The sequence below is a fragment of the Lineus longissimus genome, chromosome 3, assembly GCF_910592395.1.
Source record: "Lineus longissimus chromosome 3, tnLinLong1.2, whole genome shotgun sequence".
Lineage (NCBI taxonomy): Eukaryota > Metazoa > Nemertea > Pilidiophora > Heteronemertea > Lineidae > Lineus > Lineus longissimus.
In genome coordinates, this window is record NC_088310.1 from 6,717,772 (window position 1) to 6,730,886 (window position 13,115).

General features: G+C 43.3%; 2 protein-coding genes across 2 annotated transcripts; both read left to right on the forward strand.

Moving 5' to 3' along the window:
* The first annotated feature begins 949 nt into the window (after nt 1–949).
* On the forward strand, nt 950–5,651 carry LOC135485594 (uncharacterized). Its single transcript, XM_064767792.1, has 2 exons — nt 950–1,134; nt 3,167–5,651. Exon 2 carries the CDS (start codon nt 3,181–3,183, stop codon nt 4,360–4,362), a length of 1,182 nt encoding a protein of 393 aa, XP_064623862.1. The 5' UTR covers nt 950–1,134; nt 3,167–3,180; the 3' UTR covers nt 4,363–5,651.
* Nucleotides 5,652–6,318: 667 nt separating this feature from the next.
* LOC135484620 (uncharacterized) lies at nt 6,319–8,981 on the forward strand. The gene is made up of 2 exons (XM_064766255.1): nt 6,319–7,197; nt 8,922–8,981. The coding sequence occupies exons 1-2, from the start codon at nt 6,319–6,321 to the stop codon at nt 8,979–8,981; spliced, it is 939 nt and encodes a 312-aa protein (XP_064622325.1).
* The last annotated feature ends 4,134 nt before the right edge of the window (nt 8,982–13,115 follow it).

A 13,115-nucleotide genomic window follows, 5' to 3' on the forward strand; every position in this document is an offset into this window, starting at 1 on the left:
TCCAATGTTGAAGAAGGAATCTTCAATCGTATGTTTACTGGTCCCCCAAGAATGCATCCATATGGGAGAAATATCCTTGATGAGACCAGTGGCCAAGCCGTCACTTGCAGTTATTAATTTGACACCAACAATACAAGTTGCTAAACTTCATTTTGGATTTGGGGATAAATGTATTCATATTGGTGAAATAACATTTAGTGTGGCCAAGTGGGTGTGACCAAAGGTCAAGCTCGCCCTTAACTAGGCTTTGACTGTAGACGTTTTAATATTAGAGGAATACCATTCAATGTGACCAGTGGGTCAGGCCCTCGCAATGAATTGCCCATTCATGTGAGACGCATGCTGCTCCGTGCGACCAGTGGTCAAATTCCATCTTGGAATTGTTCATATGTATTCATATTGGAGAAATACCATTTAGCCCTCTTGGAATTGCCATGCTTCATGGATAATCCCTCACTTGGAATTGGAATTGCCATTAAATCAATTCATATTTGATTGAGACCAGAGCATCTTGACCAGCAAGGTGTTTGCATCCATCAAGATATAGATCTTCCTGACAAGTACCCTACATGGGGGAGTATACCAGGCATAAGCCACCGCCCTAAACCCCAAGCCCTTTTTTCAGAAGTAAATATCCACGTCCTTTTCATCTGTAGTAGCCCATAACAAGGATGTGACATTTACTACTGAAAAAGCCTGTAGGACCTACTGTATCTACGGACGCAGTGTCAAGAGTGAACTGGCCTGGTTCCTCATCGCCCAAACCATGGCGCATTGGGCTGCCCAGGGAGTCTAACTGCATCATCATGACTCGACAAAAATAAAACACCAGGCACCTTTTTTGCCTCTATTTTTAATAGGAATGTAGGCCAGATGACGTCGTCAGGACAGTTACCCCACTCTCCCGGCCACTCTGCGCACAGTATACAAGGCATTAAACCTCTGCTGTATGAAGAAGACAGTGAACCTAACCACAACCGACGCACAGCCGAGTGGTTGTCCGATTAGTTCCGAGTTCCGAGCGCAAAACTAGGCCACAACAGTAGCGGAATGGAAATATTGTTATCAAGCATATCGGCTGTGGATTGCTGAGAGAGACGGATAGGATAGTTGAGAAGCTGTTCAAATTCGCTGGTAAGTGATAGGATTCTTTCGGGGATTCTTTTGACAACCTACAGGCCGAGATACAGGGGACCCAAACATGAAACCAACCATGTTGAACTGAAAGGGACAACTTTGGCGTGGGATAGGCCCAGGATTAACCTAGCCAGGAGGATAATCATTATTATAATGCTCCTGTTTGACACCTTCAGCCGCCACTGGTAGCATCACACAATATTTCGTAAACTGTGCCGAGTCACGGCTGTCCCAAGGCCCTTGAGCCGCCGCTGGTAACATCACACTATATTTCGTAAATTGTGCTGAGTCACGGCTGTCCTTTGTGACCTGACTCGTCGCAACTAGGGAGCATCCATTTAAGTACGTACGCACGAAAACGCCGATTTTTAGGCTCCCCTCCCCCCTGTGTGCACCTTGTACGCATTGCCTCCCGGAATTGCCTAACCCCCCCCCCCCCGCCCCGATTACTCGATCTTCCTGCGGCGCCACAGTTGGATCGGCGGGCGGACTGCGCATTACCTCTGACATGGCGCACACGTGGGAAAATGCGCGGGAAACAGCTATAGGCTGAACCTTGTAGTGGGGTGTCATCAGAACCCAGTCGGAGTTTTTCGGGTGTATCTATCATTTAACCATTTTCTAATTTTTCAGAAAATGGTTCTTGTGTTGCGTAGGCCTACGGGGGGGAGGGGGTATATAGTCTTGCGTAGGCCCTATATGGTAGGCGGGAGGGGACATAAATCAGATTATATCGGCCGATTAATTACTTGAGCCGCAAATCAGAGACATCGTTACTTTCCAACTATTGGCGGCGGGTTTACGAAGTTACGATGACTCTGATTGGTTAAAGATGTGCGCCGCTAAAGTGTCGAAATTTGCATAAGTCCCCCGCAAATGGTGCAGAAGACTCCCGCGAAAATACCTCTGCCGCAAAATTCAAACCGTCCTTGGCTCCTGATTGGTTTAAATTGGGTCACGCGGCGAGATTTTTACGGCGCATTCTTTTGCGGCGTGTTTTTAGCGGGGCATTGTTGCGGCGCATCATTCGCGGGAGGCCTTTGCGGCGCAAGTAATTAATCGGCCGATATATTCCGATTTATGTCCCCTCCCGCCTACCATATGCGTATACGCAAACGCAAGACTTGAGTATACGCAAGACTATATACGCAAGTACATGTATACGCAAGACTTGTGTATACGCAAGACTATATAGGCAAGTATACGCAAGACCCCCCTCCCCCTGTAGGCCTACGCATAGTGTACGTTTTTTTTCAAAGACCCCCCCTCCTCCCTCAGTGCATACCTCCCCTACCGCATCCTGACGTTTCATCGACGATTCATCGGCGTTGAATATCAGTCCTAAAGTGGATATACGCACAACGACGGTGGATCGGCAATGTAGAACGGCTGATCCACGATGTCAAGTGCAATCTATAAATCTATACTTGATAGTGATACCGTGTGTGTTCTAGGATCGTGTTATATATATACTGTTGACTAGATTTATATCTGATCATCTGTTATATGATAATACAATACAACCATCGGAAACCTTTCATCATGTGCAAGTCAAATTAACCATTGCAATACATGGCTGAGTGAGAGCCAAGAGCCACAATTACCGTATAGATAGAGAGATAGGCAGAATTAGTGGTAATATTGTAGCACTGCAACATCTATCAATCATATATGTGGCCCAGAAAAAGCTTTTCAAATGGGGCCATTTTTTATCTGGGACTGAGGTTGAGTGATATAAATTTCCTTTTCAAAATCTGGTCCCAAGGAGAGAGAAAGATGTTTTTCTGGCCTGGAATGAGCTTTCACACCGACGGCGATGAGCTAAATTCAGCATCCAACTGAGTGGGATGTGCAAGGGTTTTATATTGCATCTTAACCCTCAGTGTATTGACATTGCTCAGCTACAGACAACGCGCGTATGAGCGGAGGCTATGGAGGCAATACCGCTGGAAGTTCAGTATGGGGTTATTGTTCCTCATCTTCGTCTCGTAGCGCCTTATTAATGAACCTCCTTACAATGTCTTTCCAGGTACTTCTATCACCATGAGTTGGCTACAAAAAGTTCTGGAAGAGCATTCCACGAAGCGATACTATGTAGAATATCGTCGGTATCTTTCCAACCACATTTCTCATGGCATCGTAGCGCTGGAGAGACTCGGAGCAACAGAGGACCGAACAAGGCAGTGGATCAAATGGTATGCCGAAGCGAAACTAGCAGAGAAACCCCGTGAGGATGACCACGTCGATGATGACCCGATTACTCCGGAAGAACTGGATGACGTCACTGGAAAAAGGGGCCGGTTCTATTCCATTTTGAATTACTATGCAAAGAAACTGGAAGACTGCAAAGGAGATGTTGACACCCTGGTGAGGAATGAGTTCCCACAATTGTCGAATGGGCTTCAGGCCACCCTACTGCATTCGATGATTCAGCTGGGATACGGGTATGAGGCAAAGCAGCCTCGCATCATCCTGGAGGGGGTGGCCTACCTAAGGCATTCCTATATCCCTATCGTCTTTGATAAAAACGCACCAGCAAACGATATAAATAAGTTTGGAAAGGGTAACACCGACATAGTTGATGTTCTGAAAGCTCTCAAGCGTGATGATGAACTTTTTGAGCACATGGAAAAGAGGTCCATTGAATTAGAAGCTGGTTGGGTCTCGAGCAAACCGCAGTACCAGATCCGGGCCTTAACCGAAAAAGGAGACAAGTTGATTGGTTATGCAAATCAAATCAAAGTACCATCTGACCGGCTTTCCGACCCTGTGCGAGTTGCTGATTGGTTACTCGACCAAATCATCACAGTTTTTACCATGGCCGAAGATGAGCGCCGAAATGATTTTGTGTTGCTTCACGGTGTAACATGTACCTGGAGTGTCCGACAGATAGTTCCTCTTCTTGATGTCACAGATGCTCTGGAAGCGATCCGGAGCATGGTGTGTGTGCTCTTCTCAGCATACATCTGCACCGGCGGAGCTAACCTTACCAATCCGGTTGATACCAGTATCAAAGTGGACGCAGCTGCTTGGGAGGAGCTGATCAAGCGCGCCATCGTACCTGATGTTGAGCGAGATGAACACGTATACAAGCTCATTCAAGTTTGTCATGAACAGTGGAAGAAGAGAGGAAATGAACAAAACTCCGCCCTCTATTTCACTGCTTCCAAAATTTGTCTTGAGAACCCGTTTCCTCCGTTTAAACCTTCAAAACCTAGGCTTTAACGGAGATGCCCGGGAAGGGGTGTAGGCCTACCGAACTCTGGTGTGGCACAGTATTACCATCAAGCTCGATATACCGGTTCAAAGATCATGACGTTGATAATTATATTTTGGTAGAATTTAAAGCACCTTAGTACACCTCAGTTGTTATATATTATGGTTGTAATAGTTTGTGAAATTTTTGAGTGAAGATTCCCCGATTTATTATTTGGCATACTCGAGGTTTTGGTTTTCCCAACTCTGATGACAGTGGGGGACAAAAGTATTGTGTTGCAAAAACTTTACAGAAAAAGTGCCATACAGGTGTGAATATTGTATGTCATTATTATGAATTCAAACACAAGGCTTGAAATATGTTCTGAACCCGAGCGCCGACTCGAGAATATATATAGGTATATATATTTCCTCTACGTTCTTTCAGATGAACCCAAAGGTGAGCACATAGCCCCTGGCTATTTCATTTACCTATGTATTTGAGCTGAGTGCCAGACCCTTCATGACTGGTATTAGGACAGACCTGAAGCATGTTGGCCACAATTACTCATTTTTAAATGTTGTACACTTGCACAACTCTGCACACGCATAGGGATTCTCATCTTAGGCCTGGCACCAGAATTTTTAATCAAGACAATCTTATCTCATCAAAATAGATGTAAAACTATTTAAAGTTAAATCGGTCTAGTATAAAATCATTACCGGTATATTGATCCACGTGAGAGGTAATGGGTTGTCGCATGTGCGCAACCTTGGAGGGAGAGATTGATATGTACTCAGGGAGTCATTCTCGGGAACCTCAGAGCCTAGGACCCGCGCGGGGCCTAGGAACTCTGGGGTAAGTAACTTGCGGACCTAAAACCTCACCAATATAATTGGCATTCTATGGGTAAGAAATACTGAAATACCTCCTGCCGTGGATGATGTCTTTTAAATTAGGCCTTTGAATTATTGTTAATCCTATATGTATACTGCCTTCGTATATCTTTGATTGTTGTCTGTAATCTACCCTCGGTTATATAAATAAAAGTTGATATTTGCGTTAAAATAATTATTGGTCGTTGTTGTGAGAGTGATTTTTCCGATTATACACTTGCGTATATTTCGTCGTTCGCAGTGACAATGAAAATTATTCATCTTATAATTTTGTAACAATGAACCCTGGTACCGGTACAATTTTAGCTTCTGTTGGTATTTACGGATGCTGTCAGCTGTTTTCTAGAAATTATAGGGCCAATCACTGTACCACTTTGCCTTGCAATAGTTTACATGTACGAGTATTATAACTTATAATTCAATCCATGTTTTTTATATGTACCCTTTGAAGCCGGAACTATTTTGTTCTTGAACAAAGGCAATATCACCTTACATGCAGCGTGACGTGAATACCGTCAATTTGAACCAGTGCAGCTCAGATTAACATGGAGGTCGATACCAGAAACGCCCATTGAGGCGTCGAGCTGCGACCTTGTTCCAAAGGACCAGTCGCCCTGAAGAAAACAATGTTCAAGTGCGCATGTGGATGTCAATATGCATTTTGGAGTTTATCAGAGAAATCCTATCTTCATTACGTTAGTACGTCATTTCATTCTTTTGCAAATAAAATGGGGTTTGCACTCTCTCGAAATGTGGTATTTTGCTCAGGAAAGCTGGGTTCGTTCCCGCTGCAAACCGTTCAACATCGCTGCAATAATACGCAACGAGGCGCAACTGTCATTCTAAGTAACGGATACTGCTTTATTCTTCGGTAAACTGGTAGTCGTATCCAAGGTTGATAAGCGCGTGTGGATGATCCTGGTGTGCTATATGATGCTATGTGAGCGTCTTCTGTTGTAAAGATTGTGGAATTACTATCCACTTATATGGCCATCTGATTGCTAGTTATGCTTTTTCAAATTCCGATTCGCCGCGCTGATATATAATTCATTGAATTATGCGAAACGAAGCGACACAGCGATGGAAACCATGACCATACCTTCGGACAAGGCGTTCGACCACTTCGACGCCTCCACCGCTGCCAAAGATGACTGTATCTACAGGTCAGTCTACGCAGACGTCTTCTACCTCTACACATGCGCCATCACCCCCGTTGTCATCGTCGGAATCGTCCTGAACCTCATGAATCTTGTCGTCCTCCGCCGCATGCAGAAATCCCACCAGTCTGTTTTCCTCCTCCGGTTCCTTGCCGCGTGTGATTTTCTCTTCCTCGTCGTCTGCCTCGTGTATTTCTTCATACGCCCTATGACTGTGTACTCTACCAATAGGATTGAGGTGTTCGCCCGAGGAGACGGGAAGATAGGAAAACTTCTATATAACATAACCATTCCTTTCTATAGGATATCCCTCATGGCAAGAAACTGGTTAATCGTTTTAATCACTTTTGAGAGGTTCATGCACATTGCTTTCCCACTATGGGCAAAGGTGCATTGTACCAAAGGCACCTTGAGTGTGGTGGTGGTTTCAATCGCCTGCTTTATCATTGGCCTGTGTTCACCCGTTTACCTTGCTCAGACAATCACTGAAACGATCAACCCGTGCACGGATTTGCCCGAGATAGATTTCGTGAAGCCACCATGGGCATCGCAGTTCCTCTCAATAACATATCTAGTGTTCATACTTTATACCCCAATAGTATGCATTTACGTTATGAACATCGTTCTCATCGTGGCTGTGCGACGAGCGCATTCGCATAGATCCAAGATGGCTGCCAGATCCATGGCCGTTTCGGGCAGTGGAAAAGAAGCCGAGACTTCTCAAACTAACGCCACGGCCATGGTTCTCTCAATTGTTATTGTGTTCACCATTTGTGAAACTCCAACTTGCATAGACAGGCTGGCAACGTTAGTGGGTTTCGAATTCACCAACGATAGCTTTTTTAAACAGTACAGTAGGAAAATAAGTCTATTTTTAGTAATTATGGATTCGACCATGAATTTTTTCGCCTACTGCCTTTCCAATATGGCATTTCGAAAGAACATACTGTGGCTCTTCCATTTTGGAAATGATAGATAAACATATACATGTATAGCAAAATTCACATATATTTTTTGGCTGTTTTGAAACTATTATACTGACGTCGGTTTCTACACTTATAATCATTACTTATAACTAGTTTATCATCGGATATCTCGAGGACTACATAGCGTGGTGGTAAGACTGCTGTTCGACAACGAAATAATATGGCTCGCGGGTCCGCACTCCGGGAATCAGGGTGGAAGTAACATTCCCGGCTCTTCACGTCGTTTGTAAGAACAATAAACCGATACTAACTCAACTTGTGTGTGCTGTTGTCTTTGTCCAAAAGAGATAATGTGTAACATAAACCTATGCTGTCGACTCAAGTTACAAAAATTATTCAAATTCGTAGCATGAGTAGTAACGAACTTATAATGACATTGCCACCTTTTATAAAACCAATGCATAGGAAGAAGGTATGATTGCAGAGCAGATATCAAACAACCGAGCCTACTCCACCCTTGTCTGAAGCCAGGATAGCTCTACGAAAATAGCTGACCATAGTTTTAGATGGTAAAATCTTCACTTGGATTAACACGTAAACCATAGACCCGATGATGATGTTCAAGGGTCCCATGGGAAACCAACACGGGACCGCCAGGAATCCATAAATGCAACGATCGTAAAACGTGCTTTGACATGTATTTCGGTGACACCAGAGTCTTTGGATAAAATATTTCTCTTTCAATATTTGAAGACTGGTGACACGTAACACGGACAAGGCCATAATTAAGAATTTTCTATGTTTAATCGGAAAGCAACTTAAGGGCCGCCTGCGGATTCGTCACACCAGATGAGTAAATTGAACGAAACGTGCATGGAGAAGAAGGGGCCGTACCAACCAGGTTTGTCGTTTAGTATCACCCTCTCTTGTCAAAACATCAAGCGTCGTTACCACGGTTTGACCAGTGAGTATGTAGTGGCTGTTTTTGATAGTTGTGTGTGGTGTGAATCAGGCTGAATGTAGGTAATGCACAAGGGTCAATTCGCGCGATCACCAGAAATGTATGAGCTCCGTCAGGGAGGTTGGAGGGTAGAACAAACGATCGTACAAACATGTACTTCAAATGTAGTAATAATGATGCCAATACCCTTTCAGAAATATCAAAGCAAATAATGGGACAGTTAAGCAACAGTTAACGCGGACGTTAATAAGAACACGGAATTTTGCAGATAGTATTCGTAAATTAAGTTGAACGGCAATCTTCGATATGTGGGGCTATTTATTTATTTGGAAGACTTTGGCAAGTAATAATAACAACAGTACAATTAGGCCCAGCAAGGCATTTAAAATTTACCCACGGTAAGTTACAACACAAAAGAGTTGGTCAGTTGCAAAGGTTACCTACAAATGTAATCCTGACGCTGTAATTCAAATCAAACCATTACTCTGCTAAACAGAAAGCAGGTGGTCATTCCTGCCTGTCTGGATAGGTTCAAGAGAAATAACACAATCTACTTTCTGATCGATGTTTGGCACAGAGTGATGACTGGAATTGAGAGCTTACACTGTTGATTTTACACGAAGTTAGTTTGTAAAATGGTTTATGCAGTTTGTCGACTATGAAGCGGCGATATTCCAGCCCGAGAAAGACCAATCAAGTCCAACATGATACCACCACAAGCTCCAAACTGCTCTCGGCTTACTGCTTACGTAAACCAAGCTTCGTGGGGTGACATGGCGGTTATTAAAGTGGTAGTCATCAGAACAGCGCCCTCTCATGTCTTGGCTACATTGGACACAAAGAACACGCATTTATAGCTATTTCACGATTTGAAAGATAATTATAACATCGAGATGAAGCTAAGGCAAAAATCATGCTAGCCACATCTATTCACGTTCATTATTGCATAGTTGAACCTGTGACCAACTACATGTATCTCGAATGGCATTGCCAGCGCTGTCTACTTTTTAAAATAAAATCTAATTTCCCTGTCCAACCAGAAACAAACAATCACCCTATGGAATGAGGATACCATAAGGAGCATTCAATCTATCATGAAGATAAAAAAAATTCACCCGGCGCTAAAATGCATGTTGGTGACCTCTCCTTTTTTGTCAAGAAAGGGACAATAAACATTGTTAAAACCCTTGAAGACACTGATCCTGGTTATGACCAGGGACATGTCACTCTGAAATCGTTGCTATCTCAGCCTACTACGTTTGAATGCGAAATGCAACGTGCTTCAATTGATAGCTCTACGGTTTTTCCGTGACTATGATTAACGATTAACCAATGAGCCCATAGCCCCTGGCTATTTCATTTACCTATGTATTTGAGCTGAGTGCCAGGCCAAGCCCTTCATGACTGGTATTAGGACAGACCTGAAGCATGTTGGCCACAATTACTCATTTTTAAATGTTGTACACTTGCACATATCTCTGCACACGCATAGGAATTCTCATCTTAGGCGCACCAGAATTTTTAATCAAGACAATCTTATCTCATCAAAATAAAACTATTTAAAGTTAAATCGGACTAAGTATAAAATCATTACCGGTATATTGATCCACGTGAGAGGTAATGGGTTGTCGCGTGTGCGCAACCTTGGAGGGAGAGATTGATATGTACTCAGGGAGTCATTCTCGGGAACCTCAGAGCCTAGGACCCGCGCGGGGCCTAGGAGCTCTGGGGTAAGTAACTTGCGGACCTGAAACCTCACCAATATAATTGGCATTCTATGGGTAAGAAATACTGAAATACCTCCTGCCGTGGATGATGTCTTTTAAATTATTGTTAATCCTATATGTATACTGCCTTCGTATATCTTTGATTGTTATCTGTAATCTACCCTCGGTTATATAAATAAAAGTTGATATTTGCGTTGAAATAATTATTGGTCGTTGTTGTGAGAGTGTTTTTTCCGATTATACACTTGCGGATATTTCGTCGTTCGCAGTGACAATGAAAATTATTCATCTTATAATTTTGTTATATAACAATGAACCCTGGTACCGGTACAATTTTAGCTTCTGTTGGTATTTACGGATGGTGTCAGCTGTTTTCTAGAAATTATAGGGCCAATCACTGTACCACTTTGCCTTACAATAGTTTACATGTACGAGTATTATCACTTATAATTCAATCCATGTTTTTTATATGTACCCTTTGAAGCTGGAACCATTTTGTTCTTGAACAATAGCAATATCACCTTACATGCAGCGTGACGTGAATACCGTCAATTTGAACCAGTGCAGCTCAGATCAACATGGAGGTCGATACGAGAAACGCCCATTGAGGCGTCGAGCTGCGACCTTGTTCCAAAGGACCAGTCGCCCTGAAGAAAACAATGTTCAAGTGCGCATGTGGATGTCAATATGCATTTTGGAGTTTATCAGAGAAATTCTATCTTCATTACGTTAGTACGTCATTTCATTCTTTTGCAAATAAAATGGGGTTTGCACTCTCTCGAAATGTGGTATTTTGCTCAGGAAAGCTGGGTTCGTACCCCGCTGCAAACCGTTCAACATCGCTGCAATAATACGCAACGAGGCGCAACTGTCATTCTAAGTAACGGATACTGCTTTATACTTCGGTAAACTGGTAGTCGTATCCAAGGTTGATGAGCGCGTGTGGATGATCCTGGTGTGCTATATGATGCAATGTGAGCGTCTTCTGTTGTAAAGATTGTGGAATTACTATCCACTTATATGGCCATCTGATTGCTAGTTATGCTTTTTCAAATCCCGATTCGCCGCGCTGATATATAATTCATTGAATTACGGGAAACGAAGCGACACAGCGATGGAAACCATGACCATTCATTCGGACAAGGCGTTCGACCACTTCGACGCCTCCACCGCTGCCAAAGATGACTGTATCTACAGGTCAGTCTACGCAGACGTCTTCTACCTCTACACATGCGCCATCACCCCCGTTGTCATCGTCGGAATCATCCTGAACCTCATGAATCTTGTCGTCCTCCGCCGAATGGAGAAATCGCACCAGTCTGTTTTCCTCCTCCGGTTCCTTGCCGCGTGTGATTTTCTCTTCCTCATCGTCTGCCTCGTGTATTTCTTCATACGCCATATGACTGTGTACTTTACCAATAGGATTGAGGTGTTCGCCCGAGAAGACGGGAAGATAGGAAAACTTCTGTATAACATAACCATTCCTTTCTATAGGATATCCCTCATGGCAAGAAACTGGTTAATCGTTTTAATCACTTTTGAGAGGTTCATGCACATTGCTTTCCCACTATGGGCAAAGGTGCATTGTACCAAAGGCACCTTGAGTGTGGTGGTGGTTTCAATCGCCTGCTTTATCATTGGCCTGTGTTCACCCGTTTACCTTGCTCAGACAATCACTGAAACGATCAACCCGTGCACGGATTTGCCCGAGATAGATTTCGTGAAGCCACCATGGGCATCGCAGTTCCTCTCAATAACATATCTAGTGTTCATACTTTATACCCCAATAGTATGCATTTACGTTATGAACATAGTTCTCATTGTGGCTGTGCGACGAGCGCATTCGCATAGATCCAAGATGGCTGCCAGATCCATGGCCGTTTCGGGCAGTGGAAAAGAAGCCGAGACTTCTCAAACTAACGCCACGGCCATGGTTCTCTCAATTATTATTGTGTTCACCGTTTTTGAAACTCCAACTTGCATAGACAGGCTGGCAACGTTAGTGGGTTTCGAATTCACCAACGATAGCTTTTTTAAACAGTACAGTAGGAAAATAAGTCTATTTTTAGTAATTATGGATTCGACCATGAATTTTTTCGCCTACTGCCTTTCCAATAGGGCATTTCGAAAGAACATACTGTGGCTCTTCCATTTTGTGAATGATAGATAAACTTATACATGTCTAGCAAAATTCACATACATTTTTTGGCTGTTTTGAAACTATCATACTGATGTCGGATTCTACACTTATCATCATTACTTATGATTAGTTTATCATCGGATATCTTGAGGGCATAGCTTGGTGGCAAGACTGCTGTTCGACAACGAAATAATATGGCTTGCGGGTCCGCACTCCGGGAATCAGCGTGGAAGTAACATTCCCGGCTCTTCACGTCGTTTGTAAGAACAATAAACCGATACTAACTCAACTTGTGTGTGCTGTTGTCTTTGTCCAAAAGAGATAATGTGTAACATAAGCCTATGCTGTCGACTCAAGTTACAAAAAATATTCAAATTCGTAGCATGAGTAGTAACGAACTTATAATGACATTGCCACCTTTTATAAAACCAATGCATAGGAAGAAGGTATGATTGCAGAGCAGATATCAAACAACCGAGCCGACTCCACCCTTGTCTGAAGCCAGGATAGCTCTACGAAAATAGCTGACCATAGTTTTAGATGGTAAAGTCTTCACTTGGATATACACGTAAACCATAGACCCGATGATGATGTTGAAGGGTCCCATGGGAAACCAACACGGGACCGCCAGGATTCCATAAATGCAACGATCGTAAAACGTGCTTTGACATGTATTTCGGTGACACCAGAGTCTTTGGATAAAATATTTCTCTTTCAATATTTGAAGACTGGTGACACGTAACACGGACAAGGCCATAATTAAGAATTTTCTATGTTTAATCGGAAAGCAACTTGAGGGCCGCCTGTGGGTTCGTCACACCGCATGAGTAAATGGAACGAACCGTGCATGGAGAAGAAGGGGCCGTACCAACCAGGTTTGTCGTTTAGTATCACCCTCTCTTGGTAAACATCAAGCGTCGTTACCACGGTTTGACCAGTGAGTATGTAGTGGCTGTATTGATAGTTGTGTGTGGT

What these genes read in the sequence shown, in the direction of transcription:
- LOC135484620 (XM_064766255.1), top strand. Translation starts at nt 6,319, where the DNA reads ATGACCATACCTTCGGACAAGGCGTTCGACCACTTCGACGCCTCCACC. An exon ending in TAGACAGGCTGGCAACGTTA is followed by an intron (nt 7,198 to 8,921) that starts GTGGGTTTCGAA and finishes TGGTTTATGCAG; the next exon opens with TTTGTCGACTATGAAGCGGC.
- LOC135485594 (XM_064767792.1), top strand. Translation starts at nt 3,181, where the DNA reads ATGAGTTGGCTACAAAAAGTTCTGGAAGAGCATTCCACGAAGCGATAC.